This window comes from Brassica napus (assembly GCF_020379485.1).
Source record: "Brassica napus cultivar Da-Ae chromosome A5 unlocalized genomic scaffold, Da-Ae chrA05_Random_2, whole genome shotgun sequence".
Classification (NCBI taxonomy): Eukaryota; Viridiplantae; Streptophyta; class Magnoliopsida; order Brassicales; family Brassicaceae; genus Brassica; species Brassica napus.
This window is the reverse complement of record NW_026014014.1, coordinates 23,525-47,493: the sequence shown is the minus strand read 5'-3', so window position 1 is coordinate 47,493 and position 23,969 is coordinate 23,525. Positions and strand designations below refer to the sequence as shown.

At 30.0% G+C, this 23,969-nt stretch overlaps 1 protein-coding gene and 1 pseudogene across 1 annotated transcript; one reads left to right on the top strand and one right to left on the bottom strand.

Annotated features, from left to right (window-relative positions):
* Window positions 1-5,744: 5,744 nt before the first annotated feature.
* LOC125594238 (inactive GDSL esterase/lipase-like protein 23) lies at window positions 5,745-10,037 on the top strand. The gene is made up of 4 exons (XM_048770515.1): window positions 5,745-6,068; window positions 8,679-8,797; window positions 9,024-9,480; window positions 9,567-10,037. Exons 1-4 carry the CDS (start codon window positions 5,813-5,815, stop codon window positions 9,890-9,892), a joined length of 1,158 nt encoding a protein of 385 aa, XP_048626472.1. The 5' UTR covers window positions 5,745-5,812; the 3' UTR covers window positions 9,893-10,037.
* Window positions 10,038-10,864: 827 nt separating this feature from the next.
* LOC125594237 lies at window positions 10,865-13,021 on the bottom strand (annotated as a pseudogene).
* Window positions 13,022-23,969: the final 10,948 nt, after the last annotated feature.

Here is a 23,969-nt window from a genome sequence, read left to right as displayed (position 1 = left end):
CTACAGGCCTTTCCCTGGAAGATAAATGCTCCTCAGAACATTCAGCATCTTATATGGCAACTAATCACAGGCCACGTTGCACTCACGAGGAATTTAAAACATTGTCATATGCGATGTGATAATATTTGCCGCGATGTGGGTTCCAGATGAGTCGTCAGTAACTCACACGATCTTTGAATGCCCACCGGCACTTCAAGCATGGGTACTAGCAGCCACTCTATCTCATACAAATATCTTCCCCGTTTCCAGCATATAGAAAAATATGAATTCTTTTTTAGCGAATGAATACTATCGAGGATCTGGAAATGGACAGGGATCCATATCCATGGATAATTTGGTACCTTTGAAAAGCGAGAAATGATAAGCTATTTAAAGGAATCGACAGAGACCCATTGGAGTTGATAAGATATTCTGAAGGAAAAGGTCAAGAATGGTTTACTGCTAATGCAGTAACCACAACTTCACAGCTTGAGACTATGATACCACCTCAAGTCTTACGCTTATAGAGTATTTGCTTGGCCGATGGTTCTTGGACCTCTTCCATATACAGTGGATGTGGATAGACATGGATTGATGGTGATGGACGGACACAGATCATTGGTAGAAGAAATATAAGACAAATAGATATTCTATTGCATACAGAGTTAGAAGCGCTTCGATGGGCTGTGGATAACATGATGCATTATTCGACGTGTCAATGCTTTGTACAGATTGCAAAGAGGTAATAACAATGGTAAAGGATCTTGAGTCATGGCTGCTGAGCTTCTCAGTGGAGTAATTCAAGACTTCAAGAGCAGGATTAAAGAATTCAAGATCATCTATATCCCAAGTGGACATAACAGAATAGATCACTTAGGTAGGACAGTGAGATACTTTCATAGGAACATTTTGTTTTTGTTGGCTATTTTATTCTGATTTGATTATTCATACCAACTCAAGTATGAGTAATAGAATGTCTTTTTGTTGTAAAAAACAAGTTTAGTCATAAATTAAATATAATTTCTTATAGTATTATATTATCACAGAGGATAAAAGAGGTCATCCATAAAGTTATTGTTCTATTTATCACAGAGGACATTAACTAAAGGCGACTCACATAACTAAGCATCTTAACAGCTCATGATTTAAATATAATACCAAGCTTACGAAGTAAAGGTTCATATTCAAAGATTCTAAACTTCCTATGCATCAATGGCAGACCAAGGTACCTAATTGGCAGCTTTCCAAGACGATAATCATACCTTGCTATTTTGGTTGTCTCAGATTATTTTAGACCCACCAAGAATAGCTCAGATTTGTCTCTATTTACATGGAGACCAGGCCAGCCTGCAAGATAATCAAGCATTTCTGTGATGGCATGGAGAGAAGTATACCCACCATCAGAAAAAGATCACCACGTCATCAGAAAAACATCGAGTGTGATGACCCAGTTTCTAAAGCTTTTGGATCATACGTGATATACCCAGAATTAAACTTCGAATACAACAGATGAGAGAAAACCTCCATTGCCAACACAAAGAGGTACATAAATACCATTAACTGCAATTGAGAAGGTTGGTGGGGTTATGCATTCAGAAATCCAACTGATGTATGTTTTTGGAAAGTCTATAGCTCAAAGATTGGATAGAATGAAGTCCCATCTTATTGAGTTAAATACCTTTCTCAAATCCACTTTTAGCATTTCTCTCTTGGTTATATTTCTCATGTTGTACCCATGGACCATTTCAATAGTAAAGAGCACATTCTCAGCTAATAATCTTCCTTTTATAAAAGCAGAATGAAAAGGCGATATTACTTGAACCAGAATCTCTTGAAGTCTCTTAATCAACAGCTTGGAAATTACTTTGTAGAGAATATTAACGCAAGAAATGGGTTTGGACTCAGTATCCAGTTCCGCATTTTTGACCTTGGAGACTAATATCAATGATGTAGAATTCCACTATTTGAGCATAGAACCTGATTTGAAGAAATCAAGGATCGCGTCCGTTGCTTCAGAGCCGACAATACTCCAAGCGCCAGTGAAAAACTCTGCATAGTAGTTATCCGAGCCACTTGTTTTATTTCTTGCTAATGCTAAAAAGCATCCTTGATATCCTGCCTCGAGAAGTACTTTGTTAACGTATCTTTCTGGATTTCAGAACAATGATAAGGCATGAAAAGGGACAAATCTGCAGCATCTTACAAAGGAGGTGTCTGATTCTCAGCCATTATCTTGGTGAGTGTTGAAGAAAAAGGTCCAAGATCCATGACTGAGTTTCCACACGGCTATTGTTGTCGTCTATCAAGTAATGAATATGGTTAATCGATTTCCTCGTTGCATTAATGAGCCTGTGATAGCAAGCTGTATTGCTGTCACCCCATTGTATCTTAGTTATATGAGATATCTTGAACAGGAAAAACTCTTCAGTTTTTGCTAGAATCAATTAAGATTCATGCGCTTCTGCCTCAAGAGAGGTAGAATTAGAAAGTACTTTTCTGGAGATGAAGATGCTCATGTGCTTCCTGCTCAGGTGAATTTTGTTATTAAGCTCCAAACACAGACGCATGCTAAGCCACAAGACACCAACCCGTTCTAAACCATCAAAGGACAAGTAACTTTTTCCTTCTTCAGAACAAGGTATAACACCAACCATAAAAGATGGAAGATAATGAAAACAAAATTGCAAAGAAATACTATAAGAAATCCATCAGAAATTTTACTGTCAACTGTCATTATTTTATCGGCTAAGATTATTTTATCATTTAAAATTTACTTACTTGATCTATTTATATCAACAAATATTATTTATTATACCCTTTTAAGTATCTAACGCGTTGGGCCTGCTCTTGGTTCCGGTATATCAATTGGACTTCCTCTATGGATCTATGCCGCTGAATCGATTGTTTTTCATTGTCCTTCAGAGCTAGGGGTGGGCGTTTGGGTACCCGTTCGGGTTCGGATCGGATATTTCATATTTTCGAGTATTTTGGTATAGAAGTATAGAACCCGTTCAGGTATTTCTACACTTTGGGTCGGGTTCGGATAATTTATGTTCGGGTTCGGATATTTCGGGTCGGGTTCAGATATTTAAAGTTTGAATAAAAATAAATAAAGTATTCACTGTTAAGTTTTTTGTATTTAAAATATACTTTAACTTAACTGGTTTTCTAATTTTTAATAGATTAAACTATTAATAGGTTTGGAGATAAGACTTTAAAAATAGAAAGATACTAATTTAGTCATGGTTTTGAAAATTTGGATGCAACTTTTGTTAACACAAGAAACAAGTGTTTGATATGTATTTTAAGTGAGTAGCAAATGATTTTGTCTTTTTTTGTAACACAAATTTCATTAAATAAAGTCTAAGGCACGATTACAACCGGAGCTATGCTCGACAGCAAGATGAACAACAAAAGTAGTAGAACAATATAACTTGGGATATAAGTGTTTCAAGGAGATACTTGCTCAAAGTAGAGAGATCTGCATATAATCTTCACTTGTATCCTTGAACCCACAACTCGAAAGGTGCTTCAAATAGCCTGAAACGACGTTGAAATACCCTGGGGAAAGGGTTCTAAAGAGGGGTGAGAAGCCGATTGAGGCTAAAGAACCCATCAAACAAATGAGATCAGCTCTAAAACCGATTATATTGACCCGGGAGATTAGGTGAATCTCAATTGACCCGGAAAGCAACATTATCGGCAAGCAAGATGGTGAGGCAATTGAACTTATTTTCTTCTCCAAAACCATTGTTGAATTTGGCACTGACCCGAACAGAATGGTTGGCATAGTCAGAGGAGTTGTCGGACGGAACCGTGGAATAGATACCATAGACGCCTACAATTGGAAATAGGATTCCAGTATAGCTGTAATGGATGAAAAACGATTGGACTTAAATTAAGTACAACATCACATTTTTGGGCGAGGTGAACCCTATATACTAAATCCAGACGACGGCGAGGTGAGACAATACTCTTGACTATTATCCATGGGGGAAGCGAACTGAGATCCAACTAAGAAAAAGAACTCCGATATTACCGTATTGGGATCCATAGTTCTCATCAAGACCTGAGCTAGACCACAAGTCCATTACAACACAATGAAAGCTCACATCAAAAGATCTGTTGGGATTAAGCTCAGAAACGGCGGCGGAGCTGCATAGTCCAGTTGGTGAGGGTTCGCTGGTGCGACGGTGAGGCTTCTGTTCTGGCCTTTCGTCTGAAGAAGACACAAATTGTCGCGGTGAAGAGAGGTCTCCTCGTTAGGGTTTGACACGAACCAGAGGAGAAACGCTAAACCGAGGAAGCGGAGGCTTAGTGGCGGTGGATAGCCGAGTAGATCCAGTGAGCATGCACTCAGATTGAGCAGATCCGGTGGTGACAAAGAGAGCAGCGAAATTGACAGAACAGACCGTCTCCGTCATGAGCGGCGAAGAAATGTGATTCTTTCCTGAAAAGCTTGCAGCGGGATTTGAAACCAGGAAACAGAGAACGGAGGTGATTGAAGAATTCAATGAGTTCAGAAACAGGATGAAGAGTCTCGAGGGATACTCTATCCGACTGCAGCTCCGTCGAGACACCATGGAGTCACGCCTCCAAGAAGAACGGAACACAGACAGCAGAAGAAAAAGGAGATAAAACACGAGACTGAAGAAGATAAATCGAAAATGTGACAATAGGTCCCGACGCCGGTGAGCACGAGCTCTTCCGGTGCCAGAGAAAAGTGGAGAACGAGTAACCTCGATAGTCGTGCTTGGAAAAAAAGCAGCTAGGACAAACTCGTTTTTGCTATGATTTTGTCTATAATTATATGTATATTGTCAGATTTTGAGCAATGTGCATCATTAATATAAATATTTTGAATAAAATAAGAGAAGTAACTTAAAAATATAGAATTAAGTATACATATGTACAGTTGTCTTCGGATATCCATTCGGGTTCGGATCAGAGGCAACCCAGAAGTTTAGAAAACATGGGGCACAAAATGTTATAAATAGTTAGTATAAGGATATCTAAAGTAAAAGTGTGGGGCACATAATGCAATAACAAATTAGATTAAAGATATTTAACAAATTTTGTACCAAAACACTTTAAAAAAAAATTAGAGTGGGGCTCATGCCACACCCTTTTCTTACCTCCGTCCGCCTCTGGTTCGGATATTACTCGTTCGGATTCGGATATTCAATCTCTCATAATTTAATACATGTTCGGGTATATTGCTATTTTGGTTCGGTTTTTTCGGATCGGGTTCGGATACTGGTTCGGGTATCTGATAAAATGCCCAGCATATCTTTTTTTGTATTTAAAATACTGTGGAACGGTATCGTCTTTATTCGAACGTTGTCATCTCGAGCAAGATCTCAAATCTCTATTGTCATCGTCGTGGCCGCTACCACTATAGATTATATTTGTTCACTTACTTATTTCTGCGTGTCTCTTTTTTTCTTGCTTAACATTTGAGATGTCTTATTTTGTTTCACGTGGGTTAAAGGTTCTCATTTTTTGAAAGTTTATTTGGCCTCTAATATGCACGATCCTGGATTCCTGATCCGGGTGACAATAAATAGATTTTCTTACTAAAACAGTATTAAAGCCAAATACATCGTGAGAAGTTACTTTTGAATTATATGATTAATCAATAAACGGTTTACTCAATTCACTTTCATTAGTGCGTACGTAGTTGTATTAGAAAATTAACCTCGCGCGACACGCTAGGTTTAATAGTATATATATTGAAACTTGTTAAAAACTAAATTTGCAATATAAATACAGTGAACCGGTCCACGAACTTAAGCACAAAGCAATCTTCATCTCTCTCTATCTCTCTTCCTCCATGGCGAGCAACTGTAATTTAGTGAGTGTTCTAGGGCTACTTTTAGTACTGACACTGATGCACAACCCGGTCACTGTCGCCGGACAAAGAAACTCGGGTGCCGCCTTGTTCACGTTCGGTGACTCCAACTTTGACGCTGGGAACAAACAGACTCTCACCAAAACTAACGTTGCACAGAGTTTCTGGCCGTACGGAAAATCTCGAGATGATCCCAACGGCAAATTCTCCGACGGTTTCATCGCTCCAGACTTCTTAGGTACCATTTTTTTGAATGACTAAAAGTTTCTGGTACGAATACCCATACATCTTTCCATCTTTCTAGGTAACATTTTTTCGCCAGTTATCTTCGAAACTCGTACACAAAGAGTAGATGCACCATTTAATACGTTAACTAGATTTTGACCCGCGCTTCGAAAGCGCGGGTTTTCTGTAGATTATAAACAAAATTTGATATGAATTAATATTTTGAAAGTATTGTTAGTAAATTGTATTATAACAAAGTAGAGTATTTGTTTTAAATTATGCAATTTATGAATTAGATTATTTAATATTTTATAATTTATATGTATGTTTTTACGCAACTCTCTCTTAAATTTGGACATTTATCTGGATCCAAAAACCGACCAGAAAATACAGACTTGATTTGGATCCATAGATAAATACATGTTCGGTATTTATTGGATCCACGTTCTTGGTTCAAGTCCACATCCTACTCGAGACCCTATCGATACTCTAAGTGCCCGAAATGTTATGTGCATATTAGGTATTTTTGGATATTTCAACTATGTTTTCGATATTACTATATCCTCTTAAGTTTCATGTTCTGGTTTTCGGTTATAATTTTAGTTTTTAGGTAAATTTTAAAATTTCTTAAAATATAATATTTTGGGTATCTGGATTAAACTTTGGGTATTTTCGGTTTTTCGGGTAAAATTTTCGGGTCTTTTCGGCTATTTGAATATTATCGGGTATTTTTTATATTTTTCGAGTTTTGGATTTTTCTGGGATTTCGAGTACTTCGAGTCTTTTGGGTTCTAAACCAGAATCGACCCGGACCTGCTATGTACCCAAAATTTACATGTATTTTTGTAAGTATTTGAATTATGGACCCAAACCAACCCAACCTTGGAAGGAATTGACCCAAACTCAGATAGAAAATTTTCAGATATTTAGTTGAGTTATAATATTTAGGATTTAACGGACCCGACCAGAAAAAAACCCGACTCTTATCCGATCCGAAGACTCGAATGCCAATTCCTATTCTACTTATTTATTTTGTTCAATTAGTAAGACTTAAGACTTAATTGGCAGATTTTAAGCTAATTTAATAGTATATATTTTCAGGACTTTTTAAAAAAAAATTATATTGAATAACAATTTTTATTATAGATATTTTTTATAAAAAATAATTAAACGTAAATATAAATAATTTTATTTTAAAAAATAATTTGGTGAAGTGTTTTTATCAAATTTGATTTTGTAAATATTTAGAATTATATAATATTAGATGACATTTTATAATATGTTGTATGATATATGCTTTCGTTTTAATAATTGATATCTAAATATTATATATCCATCATTGAGCATAATATATTTATGTAAGGAGAAAAATTATTGGAAAAGAATGAGAAATAATAATAAGATTTATTTAAAATATTTAAATTATTTATAGTTATAGTAGTAAATGGTAGGATAAAAATATAAAGAGTTATATATAGTTGCAACAACTTTTTTATAATAGATTTTTAAAATGATTTTCTTTTCATAATATAAATTTTCAAAATCGCATCTATAATATTTTTTTAACAAAAATGTTCTAACAATATATTTAGAATATGATGTGTAAGCTTTGTAGATAAATATATTAGAAGTGTTAGTCAAGGAAAAGCTACGATGTATAAGGTTTGTAGATAAATATTTCAGAAAGGTCATCTTATTCAAAAAAAATGATAGAGTGAAGCCTTTGATAAAAAAAATGATTGAATGAAATGCTGTAAAGTTGGTGGCACCAAGGAACAATATAGTTTTGGTATTTAAATTCATCAGTCACTTTTTGCTTATAGATTCATGAGAATGATATTTTAGTTAAGTTGAGTAATAATTAAGAACATTGATTGTTTTATAGTTAAATAAATGTAAGATAATTGATTATTGTATAGTTAGAGAAATATAAGGTAAGACCAATAAAATAGTTAAGTTTAATAAAAGGGTCCAACAACTTTTCATAGGTAGATTTTTTTAGACTCCTTCCCTTTTAATAGTATAGATTAATACTTATTCCGTTCAAAATAATGTGTATTATAGCTAGAGTTTTCACGCTTATTAAAAAACACGTAAAATTTTGACAAATGCATTATTTTCCTTGTTTACCTATTTGCTACTCTCTCCGTTCTTTAATGATAGATTTTTTAGAAAAAAGTTTGTTTCAGAAAGATGTATTTTTGTGTTTTCTATGAAAAATTGTAAACTTCAAGAAATTAATTGAGTTTATTGAATTACTATTGGTTAAAAGTTATTGAAAATTGATAATTACAAAAAACGATACATTTATTATGGTAGTTTAATGTATTTTTTTAATATGTGTGAAAATACTAAAAAGTCTATTTTTGTGAAACGGATGAAGTATAATTTTTAATCAATCAAAGATCAGTAAATATAATTAATGTCTTTGAAATTTATAATTTACCATTATTACATATAATGAAAAGGTAAAATATCAATCTGTTAGAATTTTTATCTTTTTCTAAAACATCAATCATTCTGGAACTGAGGAAGTAATTATTAATCAAATAGTGTTGCTATATTAGTTACTCAACCAAAAAATAATTAACCAGAAATATATGAAAAATCTTTAAAAACACAGCAAAATTCATGGGGATTCCGATCGAGATCCCACCAGCACTTGTACCGAACGTCAATGTCTCACGTGGAGCTAGTTTTGCCGTCGCTGATGCTACTCTTCTTGGAGCTCCGGTGGAATCTGTAAGTCCATATAATATCTTACATATTATATGTCTATTAACTCACATTGAATTGATATCTTTTACAAGATCATTCGAGATATATTCTTACATCAGTCTTCTTACCCCCATTATTAAAAGCCGTCTTGTTTTATTCATCATCACATATAAAGACTTGCTTAAAATCAATAATCTTTTTTGTTTTAACAGCAATAATAATATAGATTTTTTTTTTCTTTCTGATTTAGTTGACTTTGAGTCAACAAGTGAGGAAATTCAATCAAATGAAAGCAAACTGGAATGATGACTTCATCAAAAAGTCCGCGTTTTTGATATACATTGGTGCAAATGATTACTTGAATTTCTCCAAGAACAACCCTAACGCCGATGCATCTGCCCAACAAGCTTTTGTAACTTCCGTGACCAACAAGTTAAAGAACGATATCAGCTTGCTGTATTCATCAGGAGCTAGTAAGTTCGTGATCCAAACCCTAGCACCATTGGGTTGCTTACCAATCGTCAGACAAGAATACAACACCGGGATGGAAAAATGCCATGAACCTCTCAACGATTTGGCTAAACAACATAATGAGAAAATCGGACCGATGTTGAACGAAATGGCTAGAACCACTCCTGGTTTCCAGTTCACCGTCTTCGATTTCTATGATGCCATTATTCGTAGGACGCAGAAACCCTCAAGCTACCGTGAGTTGGTTAATTACAACTTAATTTCAAGCTTTGATATTATGTGAATACTCATATATAAAACCGTTACAATTGGTTATTACTAGGGTTTTTCATGACGAACTCATCGTGCTGCGGAATTGGGACACACGATGCTTATGGTTGCGGTCTACCTAACGTGCATGTGAGGCTATGCGAGTACCAACGATCTTACTTATTCTTTGATGGGCGTCACAATACCGAGAAGGCACAAGAGATGTTTGCTCATCTTCTTATTGGAGCCGACAAAAATGTGATCCAGCCAATGAACGTCCGTGAGCTCGTAGTTTACCCAGTCGATGAACCTATGACTGAGGTTTGGGTGCCTACAACGTCAGCCACTGTCCAGGCCAGGGAGTCTAGGTCATCTAGCCATGGTTACGAGTCCTACTGAGTCAGTGCAAATCAAAATCTTGTGGTCAATCTGGTTTTCACAAGGGCCACGAGTTAATTTATATCCGTATCACAATCATATAATGATGTTTTAGTTTGCGATGTTTTCATTTCATCTATAATAAAAGATTGATCTTTGCAATTCATATTCTGTATTGGATTGATTCGAAAGTCTATCACGGTTTCAGCTGTTCCTGCTCTCATTTTCAAATCCTTTTTCACTAGTAATTGATATCAATGTTACTAAACTAAAATGTTACTTCCACTTTATAGTTTTAGCTACGAGACCAATCTTTAGAAACGTTGTAAAGCTAACACTTAATTTTAATGGTAACCAAGTGGTAGTATAGTGATAATCTCTTGGGATTTGGTGTATAAATATATCAGTCCACCCCTTGTATTAGTGAGAAGACATTCCGAATTCGGATCAGACAGTATTGTAGCCCGTCCGCTATGTATCACAATATCAACAAAAAAAAATTTAATGGTATATACAATTTAGAAAAAAAATAAAAGTTGTGTGCCAATAAATCCGGCTCATTTAGTATTTGCGTAATAATATATATTCTCTCCGTATGATAGTGCACAAAAAAATATTCTCTCGGTATGATAAATAGTGTTACTTTGGTATTTTTTACATATATTAAGAAAACATGTATATGCTATGTTCTTTATAATTATAGGTGTCTGCCCATGAATTCATAGATATAATATTGCGTGAAAATATATAATATGCAATACCATAAATTTTGAATAGTAATAAAATTAAAAAAGATAATTTTTAACTCAAAATAGTTTGACAATCTAAAATTTAAGTATTGTATTTTTAGAAACATTTGATTTTTAATGATAATTTAACAATATTAATCGAAGTCACTAAAAAAAGTATTTTACATGATTTTGATGAAATGATTAACAAACTCGTGATCAGTGAACCAAAAATAGCTTCAGCCTTCATGCATGCACTATCTTCTAGCATTTCAATAGAAACCTTTTTATTTAAAAATAAAAAGCTTAGACAAGATATATAGTATTATCATCTTTATTTTCATATACATTGGTGATTCTAATTAAGTTCAAATAAAGCTTTGAGATTATAAGGCCCAGTAACATTAGGCGGACCACTCCAAATCAGCTCTGCGAATTGACGATGAGCCTTCTCTGTCAAGTGAGCTGAATCGAAAAACAAATAATTGGTAACGTCTTCGCATAGCTCGTAACTTAGTCCCGTTTGGTTGATTCCACAAGTAGGCATTCCTCTCAATGGTCCGCTTCCACAACATGCTTTGTTCCCTTCCTTAAACCCTTCAAAACAAACAAACAGAACTTTTACAATTCTACTAAAGATTTAATCTCTTACATATATGTAATAACCAGGTTGTTCTAGTTACCGTATTTAGAAGGATTGTTGATTCTATCCAATAAGGAAGTGCGATAGTCGTGAAGGGCATATTTGAATCCGGATAGTTCACGTTGTAGCCGCCTTAAACCATCTGGAAACTTCTTGTTGTGCAAATCTATCAGCTCAGTGACTGGTTTGTTACAAGATCCTATGTTTGCTGTGTCTAAGATCGATGCGGCTGGTGCACAATCGTAGGCTCCCACATTCAAGAATCCAAACTTCCTCCCTCCCATTTTATACACTTCCTGAGAACAATATATATCTCATTTTCTAGACCAAAAATAATAAACTTGAGATCAGTTTTCGATTTTAGGTTTACCTCAACCACGGATGTTGTATTACCAATAATCAAATCAACTAGTTTCTGTTTGGCATTGAGGTTCACAAGTGAAGAGGTTTGAAATAAGGCATAAAATAAGTCGTTGCCTCCGATATTAAAAAGATAAACAGCTCTTGAGAAAATCCTTTTGGTCTCAGCTTCTCCTAATGCAGATCGCACCCTCCTTTTAACGGTTTTGAAGCTTTTTAACTGCGTTCCCAAATCAATCACCTTTAAAAGAGAGAGAGTACATTAGCCAAACAACTATATCATTAGTTATCAAGTTACAAAAAAAACTAAATCAATAGTTATGTAATATTTTTTTTTTAAATATGTAGTATAACTAACTATCGGTTAGGGTGCCGATTTAACAGAGCCAAAAAATGTTTTGTTTTTGGTTCTTGTTCGGTTATAAGTTTTGAACCGATCGACACATTACTAAAATTAATTTCGTTATCAGTTGGTTCGATTATCTTGTTTCCTATTTTTCTTATTTTTTTTGTTTCAGACTAAACCAATTTATATGAAAATTTTAATTTGAATTAACCGAACTAATATCAACTTATAATAATTAATATTATTAACCAAAATATCAAAAACTTTAGTTCAGTTTGGTAAAAATTGAAAAGGCAAATTAACTAAGACTACTTATCAAAAAAAATTTAAACTAAAACCTAACGTACCGACTTGGATTAACCGATATAACAGACCGACATCAGTTATGTAATAATATTGTTTTTATTACAAAAAAAATAATATTGTTTTTCTGAAGAAAAAAAAAATAATATTGTTTTTTTGAAGAAAAATAATTTTGTTTTTTTGAAGAAAAATAATTTTGTTTTTTTGAAGAAAAATAATTTTGTTATAGATTGAAGAGATGGAAGAGTAAAAAAGAAATGATGATGAAATTTACCTGTCCGGAAAAGGATTCCACCAAAGCTCCGGCACCTGCAGAAGCAAAACTAACTCCATAGGTAAACTGACTGTTACTGTTTCTTGGTTGTAGATTTGGTGGGATCAACGGTAACCACGCCTTCTCAGCTGTCACGTTAGAGACCAGTTAGTTGAATAAAAAAGTGAGGTTTAATTAGTTTTTTATTAAAGATATGATTCTTACCGATGAAGTCGGGAATCAAACGTCCATCGGAGACTCTTCCGGTGGGAAACTTGAAAAAGGTTTGACCGTATGGCTCGGTTGGTAGTATTGATGTAGTTGTTGTTTCCTGGATCGAACAGAGAATCTCCGAACACGAACAAAGCAGCTTGGTTTGTGACGAGTTTGCCATTATTCTCTGTGCAGTTGATTGAGCTTATCGATAAAATTATTGTGTGGACGAACAAGATGATGGAGACTAACCGACACTTCTCCATAATTTGTTATTACAAAAGTGTTTGCTATGTATTCTGTATGTGATATAGCTTGGATTATATATGTCTTTGAAACGTGTATATTCTATCATTCTTTTATCTTTATAAGCGAATTTAAAAAGCCTTTTAAAAGCACAAGATTATTTTTGATTGACACAAAATTATTATCAAAATTATAATTGTTATTATCTTCTCTATTAAAAGAGAAGTACCATTTTTATCTACTATTTAAAAGTCTACTAGGACCATTTCATTAATCACATAATATGATATAATAATTAATAGGAATATTAATAATAAATTAATTTTAACTATAGATTTAAATTTTATTTTCAGTTATAACAAAATCTGTTGAGAAAAATCTAACAAAATCCTACTAAATTTTTATAAATTTTTATTAGATATTGCATTAATTAATTTCGTAATTAAGTAATATAATGCTTTCATTTAAATAAATTATCATCTACCACTAAAACGGGTTCAAATTTGTTAATCATGTCAGATTTTTTTTTATACAAATGAAGTTATTAACATATGTTAAAATTTTATTTCTACAGCTATATATTTTCAAAAATCATATGTTGAAAAATATTTTTTATTTGATTATTTAAAATTATGAAAACTCGAAAACGTAATAAAAAAGGTAAAATGTATAAAACAAACTCCTATATTAATAGAGTAATAAGAAACCTAAACAATAAAATTAAAGAGATAAAATACATAATACTAAGATATAAATTGTATATTTAAATTTTTATAATAATATCAAAATTAAATATTTATAAAATGAAAATATACCCGCACGATGTGCGGGATAAACTCTAGTTATGTTTTAAGTTTTGTATATAACTTATGTTTAAATGTACATTAACTAAAATATATAATTAATATTAAATATTAAAATATAAAATATTTATTTAGGAATAAAAATATTATTATCTTTAAAATAGTTAGTTTTAGTATTATATTTTATTAAAAATATATTCATATAATAAAGTTGATGAGTTCATGTTTTCATAATTGTGTTATATTTTAAAATAGTTAAATTATTTATTTTAAATATACATTTGTATATAATACAAATATAGAATTATTACCTAAATTTAATATCATAATTTATAAATAATTGGTATATTAAATTAGTTAAATATATTAATTATTTGATGTAATTATTTAATTCATTTTATGAAATGTGTATATAAAAGTACTATAGAATTTTTAATTTTACTCATTGTACAAATTCAAGTGAAATAATACTCAACTATAATCATATTTCAAAAGTAAATATAAAATAAATAAATAAACTAAATTTTGAATAAATTTGTTTTGATAAAAATATACATTAAAATTTAATTTTTTATTAAATTAATTATTCCTCTTGTTTATAGAAAATAAATAAATATTTACATATTTTTGGTGTAAAAATAAATGACGAAAATATCTTAATGAAATTTTAGACTATTAGATTATTTTAAAATTTCAACAGAATATTCCTAATATGCCACATACAATTAAAATTTATTTACAAAATATTTTTTAATTAATAGTATAGATAAATTCTTGTTCTTATTGGAAATATGTTACAATTTTCAAATTGTTTTTATCAAGCATAAATAATTTTCAAAAGGGATGATGTTACTAATTGAAAATTGTTGAGATGATGTTACTAATTGGATAAATAAACAGATACTAATAACAATTTCCAATAAACAATTATCAAATTGTTGAGATGATGTTACTAATTGGATCGAATATTTAGATTTTAAATTTGGTTAAGTCGGATTAGCTTCGGATAACCGTCATAATTTTTTAGAAAAATCTTAAAAGATACCTTCCTAGTAAAAATTGAAAATAAAAATGGAAAAACATTCAAATCAAACATAACCAAAATTACGTATATATGATTTTATGATGAATAAAATTTGCGCAAACAGTAAGAATGTCAATTGGCATATGACTTATTTCAACAATATGTATTTGAAAGATAAAGATGATTCACATCTTAACTAATTTTAAATACAATGATTTCAATGTAAAAAGAACACATGGCCTATTAAATTCAAAGTTGAGGGTTACAATGGAGTAAGAGTTACTCCTAATTTGCTTTCCACTACATATTCATGGACAAAGGTATGACTTAATTGTTTTTTTTTAAGTATTCTATCATTGTTTTTAACTTAAACTAGATCTTGATTCGTGCCTCCGCACGGGTATTTGTTTTTAATTTTTATAAACGTTCAAAAATTAAATACATATATTATTGTACTAATTAAATTAGAAAATGCTAATTAATTAAATATAACTGAGTTAGTTTTATTATTTTGAAAATTTTAAACGATTTTGATTAATTTAATTTTTAATAAACCAATAAATTAATCTGATCATTTAATCTATTTTATATTTTTTTATGGATTGTAAAATTGACTTTTTGATTTTTATTTTTTAAATAAATGAATGATTGCATATCTTTTAAATTTGTTAGGTAGCTAAATATTAGACAATTTCATAACAATTTTTATGAAAATTGCTATTTATAAAGTCAATGGCATTGGATGGTAATTATTGAGGAAAACTTAGGGTTAAGATTTATTTGTACTTCAGTTTTAATAGTTTAGATGTATTAGATCATTGTATTTTTAAGTTGATATATTGGATCATTGTTTTTGTTTTTAGATTCCAAGCATTGTATACTTTCAAGGTTCCAAGCATTGTATACTTGGACCATCACGTTGGTATTGGTGTCTTCAATGCAATAAACCCTTCTTAATATACTAGTGGTTGTTCCACGCTTCGCGCGGAAGAGTTTGTTTTAGTTAAATATTTATTTAACATTTGTTTTTATTTTAGAAAATATTTTTATATACTATTTATGAATTATTATTATGCACTTACTCTTAATTATTTTTCATACCTCTTTTTATTAATTATGGTCTAAAACAAACAAATAATAGTTTGTTAAAATAATTGAAATGAGCTAATTATATGAGTTGTGGATTTTATAATAATTTGTAACAATATCTGTTATTAATTATGAATTATCCCTCGAAGACCTATATTTAGCATAAAAATTATTAATATTCCATGTTAGTTATTATATATATATAGTGTACTTCTAATAATAAATCATTTGATAGTACTGAATTTAAATTGTAGTAATCTTTATAACATAACAAATTTCAAAATGCACAACAATATAAGTTTAGGTTGATTTGTTGAGATGGTGATGTCTACATTCTTACGTAGGTTTAAGGATCATAGGTGATGAGGATCATAAATTCAATATACTGAGAATATTCTCGAACACAAAATATGGAAATACAATCTTTCTTGTTAAATAAGTTTAAGTATTTCTAAAAACATGGTATAGAAAATATATTTTCGGATTATTTTCAAACTAATAAAAAGTTCGCTATCTTCTTGTTTGAGAATTTTAAGTTTTTTCTATATGTTAAAATTTTCCAAAAATTTATATTTTATGGAATCATTAAGGAAATGTTTATATATTATACGACCTATTCCATACAAAATAGTTTAGATATTTTCTTAAAAGTATCAGATATATATACGCCTATATGTGTACCGGGTTTTTATTTGGAAAACTAAAAAGATAAATAGTGATGATGATATAGTTTTACATTGCTATAGAATTTTGTGTCATGACTGAAAACAAAACGATCATTTGGGCTGATTAATAGTAAATGTTGATATAAACGTCTAAGGATTTAGCAGTCAGAGTATATGAATTAATATTCTTCAAAAATAATCTTCTTTTTCTCATAAAGCATAATAATATTTTCACCCGGCTTGTATCTTTTAAATAGAATCAAATCTTCTTTTTATCATAATTTTTTTTTTGGTAAATTCTTTTTCTTTTTTTCTTTGTTTTTCTCATAAACTATTAACATAATATATGAATTCAACATAAGACTTATTCTCATAAAAAAATTCACAAAAGACTTATTCTCATAAAGTAAATTTTTAAAATTTATTATATAACATGCGGGTTAAACTATTTAAATTGTCACGTAAGTTTTTTTTTCAACATAAAGTTATCACGTATTATTCATTAATCTGGGGTATTAATATATTTTTTTAGTAAATTATAATGGCATACTTGTAATATCTAAAACAGATTGTTATAAAAAAAAATCTAAAGCAAATTAATGGGATATCAAAAATGGTATCAAAATGTTAGTGATATTATATGTTGCTTAAATGTTATTTGCTAAAAAACTAAGTGACTTTTGATTGGATGAAAATATGGCTGGCGAATTATTATTTTTTAAAAATTAAAAAGGCAATAGCATACCATTGTAACTAATTCTAAAAAGTAAGGGAAAATTCTATGAGGAATTCTGATTTAATAGTATAGATGTTGTTGTTGTTTTTTTATTAATTAGATATCTATATATTTTTTATGTGAGGTCATCTATTTTTATTTATATTCTTATGTGTTTCTTGTCAAATTATTTTATATTAAATTTCTTTTGTTTAGACTATGCAAATATATACTATTTTATTTTTGTATAAATACTAAATTTAGGCTTTTTTTTTTATGGGATCAGTACATTATTTTCTGTAAAAAATCACAATTATTTTGAGTATAATAAATATATATTTTCTTTGTGTTTTATACTTACTATTTTATTTATTACATCATATTTGTTTTTCGCAACTTTTTTTTGAAATCTTTGTTCCCTTAATTTTTTTATTGTGGTTTTTATTTATTTTATTGTTTATTTTTTAAAAACTTGATGAAACTAAAAAGAAAATATCATAAATATATTTCACCCCTTTTATTTTTTATAGACGTTTTCTATTTATTATTGGAATTTTTATATTACTGGACTATATTATGTATGTTGACTAAATTATTATTTGTTGGCTAATTTTTTTTTAAAACTCTGTTGACTAATTTTTCATTAACATTTTGTTTTTAAAAGAAAAATCAACTCAATATATATCAATAAACCCTTTTTAACTTATATATTAAATTATAATTATAGTGCTCTCAATTTAATATAATTATTGTTGTATATATCGAGGACTTATTATTGGGTTCACCCCCTAGGGTGAACCTCTAGGTTCACCAACCAATAAGATTGTGTTATTTCATATTCGATATCTTTTAAAAAAAAAGAAATAAAATATTGTCAAATTATATTATGCTTTTAAAATTAAAAGATAAAAATAAAAAAATAAAAAATAGTAGTAATTACAAAAAAAATATTGTTAACGTCGTCAATAAAACATTAAACCTTAAATCCTAAATCCTAAACCCTTGGATAAACATTAAACTCTAGGATAAATCCTAAACTCTAAATCAAAATCACTAAACACTAAAACACTCAAGGGCTTAGAGTTTAGAATTTAGGGTTTTAATGTTTTTTATTTAGAGTTTAGGATTTATCCAAGAGTTTACAGTTTATCCACGAGTTTACGGTTTACCCAAGGGTTTACGGTTTGCCCAAAGGTTTAGGGTTTACCCAAGGGTTTAGAGTTTATCCAAGGGTTTAGGGTTTATGATTTAGGGTATAGGGATTAGGATTTAGGGTTTATTTTTTTTCTGACGACGTTAAAAAATAATTTTTATGTCTTTTCTCGATAACTACTATCTTTTTTTTTTACTTTTTTATTATTTTAAAAACATAATATAGCTTAACAATAGTTTGTTTCCTTTTTAAAAGATATCGAATTTGAAATTGTGGCGAACGTGAACCCAAAAATAACTCTATATCGAGTTACTGGTTTGTCTATCCTCATGTCACATCTAATGTGGAAGATAATACTTTAGTTTAGTATAATATTTCTGAATAGAATATATAACTTTACGAAGGAAACACATGTATAAATGTAATGGATCTAATAAAAAATATTTAGTTTTTTTTGGCTAAAGGTTTTTTTTTTTTTTTTGTTAAAAAAAATTTATTTATGTAACTAAAAGCCAGAGTGTAGAAAAATTATTTCGTCATTACATAGCCATTATCATAATTCATAAGGCACATGAACTAAAACAAAATCTAGCCTAAAAATCAATCTTAAGCTCGCCAATTTCTTATCTACTCCCTCCGTTTCAATATACTTGATGTTTTAGAGAAGTTTTGTTGTTTCATAATAGATGAAGTTTGCACAAATCTAAGTAACTTTAACTTTGTTAAAAACTGTGTAACCAATTGGATTTTTTAGTTTTTATTTATAATTAAATAAACTAATTTTATATTATAATTTAGTGATGATTTTGATAAAAAGTAGTTTTTCTTAATATTTGTGCATTTGAGTAAAAAATCAAGTAATAAGAAACAGAGGGAGTATTAACTAACCTACCTAAAATGTGATTTAGCTTATCTATCGATGTGCATGTCATAGCTTACCCATCGATGTTCATGCCTTGTAATATATCCACATATTTGTATTATGCAGTTATATTATATTCGATTCTTGTATGCATATATTAAAAGCATTTGAGTCATATTTGTTATTATAATTTTTTTTTGCTAAACTGTAAATTTCATATTGATGAAAAATAGATTGTACAAGAGTTCAATCTAAAATACTGTTCTACCATGGCAAAAAGAAAGGAAAAAAAAGGCAGAACAAAATTTGGTTGGCACCCTAGAGATCAAATAATCCAAAGCAACATCAGAGATTTGAATTTCTTCCTGCCTCTCCTAGCAGTTTAGAAAAAGATAATTACTATCAAATAATTAAGTTTTTAGGATTTTAGAAAAGAAAATTAGTAGTAAATAAATTATTTTACAAATACTTTTTAACTATATTTACAAAAAAAACTTAGAAAATAATATTTAAAATATTTTGTTTCAAAAACGATTTTTGTCATCTTATTATATATTTTTTTATTAATCATGATATATTTTAACACATGTCAAAATTTTAAAAGGAAAAATTACAATCACATAATATGTTACAATTATCTTTTCTTTAGGATTTTAGAAAAGGAAATTAGTATTAATCAATTATTTTAAAAATCATTTTTTATTTAAGATTTTTAAAAAGGAAAATTTAAATAGAAAATATTTTTAAATAATTTTAAAATTTTTATACTATTAAATAATTTATTAAACACTTTTTTAATTTTTCTTATGTTTAAAATTTTAGAAAAGGACAATTACTATCAAATAAGTATAATTACTTTTTAAATAAAATTTGATTTTGTTATTTTCTTAGTATATATATATATATATTTATATTTGTTATAAAATAGTTTAACACATATCACAATCTTAAATAGATAATTGCCATGTGTCACAATCATATTAATCAATTATCTTTTGTTTAGAATTTTAAAAATGGAAAATTACTATTGATATATATATATATATATATAAATTTGCATTTTAATAAAATTTGTTTTGTTATTTTCTTAGTATATATATATATATATATATATATATATAGATATATTTAATTATAAAATAGTTTAACACATGTCAACATTTTAAATTCTTAAGTGTCATGTGTCATAATCATGTTAATTAGCAACTTTGAAGAACTAAGTTTGACTAAGAAAAATAATGTTGTTTATGATTCGTTATAAATATAGAAAGCGAATTAATTATTAAAAAAATTCAAAATAAGCAATGGCATTTGTTTTGTAAATAATTCTAAAAACTAAGGGCATAATCATATCTGGAATTCTAATTTAATAGTATAAATTATGAGAATATACGTCGGCAAGAGACAAGTAGGCCTGGGACGGATCGGGTATTCCGACAATTTTAAGGTATCCGGATCCGGGGTTCTCGGATATCCGGGCGTCGAATATCCTTCTAAAAACTGTAATACCCGGTGGATATCCGGATTCGGATCTAGATCCTTAAAATAAATAAAAATAATAATATTAATATATAAAATATTAACAATAATTTAAAAATGAAAAATATAAGGTTTTTAATTATTTCTTTGTATAATATTACCAAATTTACATAAAATTTATATATACTATTATAAAAATGAAAATATATTAAATAAAATTAGTTTTTATATATAGATATTACTATTTTTGAAATAGTTATAATAAAACTTACGGATCCGGATATCCAGACTAAAAACTCAAGATATCCAGATCCGGCTTTGACGGATCCAACATTTTAATATCCAGATCCGGATTCGGCTCCGCCGGATATCCGGATTTTTGGATCGGATCCAGATCGGATCTCATACTTAAATTGACAAAATTAACTGTTTATTTAATTTTAACTTGATCAAATCATTAAAATTATATATATTATTTCAAAATGTATTTTCTTTCAACTTCAAAATATGTTTAAAAAAATTATTTACTTAACAATTATTTTATTAAAAAACGTTCCGTGCAAGGTATGACTTATTGAGTGAATTGGGTAGAAATCCTAAAAAATATGATAAATTAGCAAAATACCCACGACAATAATTTTTTGGCCTGAACAGTAAAAAAGGAGAAGTAAAATTACATTTCAGCCCTTCTCTTACTGAAGAAACAATCTAGGTTAGGGATGTGTATAGGTAGGACCATAGGAGGCTAATTAATAGGATTTTAAAAATATTTGGTTAAGATTTATCTTAGATTTATTTTTCTCCTCGCAATAACGTGAAACAATGGAGTCCCGTGGAATTAATAAATCAAAGGCTGAGGAAGATTGACAAATTCGGATAGAATTAATGGTGAATCATAGAAAAAGATCTTCATCTACATACAAAATTATTATGTATAAAAGGAGAGAAACTGGGAATTTAGTTCCTCCGTAGAGAGCAAGAGGGAGGGTAGGTGTTGAATCTTTGAGCAGATGAAAGGCTTAGTATTCCTAGTGCAATATATTTTTCTTTTCGAAAATGTATGTATGCGGTGTTGTAGCATTTTGAATCGGTTACTGAAAAATTTAACTTGTGTAGGGAGGTTTATGGCTAAACTTTCTTGTAACTGTATATGAACTCTTTCAAGAATGTAAGATGTTTTCTGAAAACAGTTACGTAAAAGTTTAGCGAGGTGTCAGATTATTTTGGTTTGTCAAAAACTTTTGCAACCGTTAATGTAATATATAACCTTCAATGAATTATGTAACCATTTTTCAAATTTGTCGGTTACAGAAAAGTTTAGCTTGTTTTGGGGAGGTTTTGTGGCTAAACTTTCTTGTAACCATATATGAACAATTTCAAGGATGTAATATGTTTCATAAAACGGTTACAGGTGAGTTTAGTGAGGTGTTGGATTATTTTGGTTTGTCAAACTTTCCTCTAACCATTAATGTAATATATGACCTTCATTGAATTATGTAACCACTTTGTAATTGCTCTGCTCAAAGACCAGTTTCCATTATGTAAGTGCTCGAACAAGGAGTCTGGGTTTTCGAAATAAGAAAAGTCAACGCTGAACATTTATGTTCACTGGACAAGCGAACATAAAAAGGGAGAGGTGGATTTATATATGCGCCGGAACATATTACCACCTACAAAGAATCAGTGAATTAAGACACAAATTGTGAAAAAGTGAAAATAAAATTGAAAGCAGAATTCAGACGGGAGAGGAGGCATGTCCTCCGGTGTCGATGATGATTTGGAGTTTGAACTTAAAGAAGATTTTGTAAGAATAAAAAATTGATTGGATCAGATGGAAAAGGAAACGAAGATAGGAAGTGGCACAGAGGAATGTGAGATGACGATGAGATGAATCGATGGTAGAGATAGTGGAGATTTCAGATTTGCAGAAAAATAAAGATTTTTGTAAAAAAAATTAGGAGACGAGAGGAGAGAGATGACAAGCAAAGAAGAGTAAGTAATAGAGTATTTGGATTCTCAACCAAAATACTTTAGTGTATTTTAGCTATGTACATAATGTAGGTCATAAGGACAGAAAAGTCATTATACCTTAGAAAAACGTGGGGAAGGATTCAAATGTGTATATAGCTAAATACAATATGATGCTTGTGTTGAGAATGCAAATACTCTGACTTATTACCTAGTGTGCTATATATTTGATGAACATAAAGTGTTCTATCTTGTAAAACCGTTGATGATAAAATCTAAACCAAAATACAGAAGAATTTAGTGAAAATGGTTTTTGGCCCACTAGTCCAAGTAATTGAGGTTTCATTTCTATGGTTTTGGAATATACAATGTTAATATTAAAGGGTTTTTCAAAGGGTTTTCATATTAATTTTTGGGAATTTATAAAATCTAGAAGATAAAAAAATAACAGTTGTAAAGAAAAATCAAAGCCCACTAAATTTGGATCCGATTGACCATAGAGATTGAGCAGAAAAGCCCAAAAGCGGTTCAATAGTTGAAATGAAAACTCGAATGCCGCAGTCTCTGCCAAACGAATCTGGAGGTGCCACACCGATGAAGATATTGAACCACTGCGAAGCCACTACTTAACTCTAAACTGAAGACACGCCACTGAAACAGAGCCATGGAAACCACCGAACAGGCCCGTTCCTCTTAAGGCAACAAAAGCACAAGCTTTAGGCCACATAATTTTTAAAAAAAATTTAGGCCACATCTTAAATTTTGTATACAAGCCTTTTTCATTTATTATATTAATACCAAAAATGCATGATCTTCATTCTTTTTTACGAGTTTCCATTTTTTAATTTATTATATTCAACAATTATGCGATTACGGAAGAAAGGCTTACAAGAGTTTCTCAACATGGTGCAAGTAAATCCGGTCAGGCGTGATCTTCATAGGACGGCTCAAATGATGTAGTTAGACGTAGATCCTCATAAGGTAGGTAGTATTGTCGGTTGATCGTCTTTGTAATCTTTTTCATAATTGTAATATCTAAATAAATCCTCGACAAAAAAAAGAAGGAAATTTAACTTATTTGACAAACAAAAAAAGCTCTTTCAGCCGTGACTTTAAAAAAACTTTGACCATCTCGATGGACATACATAATTTTGTCTTTGAGACACACATAATTTCTATGAAGACCACATTTTTTTCAAATGCTTTAAGCCACCTAATTGTTTGGGACGGCACTGCCACCGAAGAAGC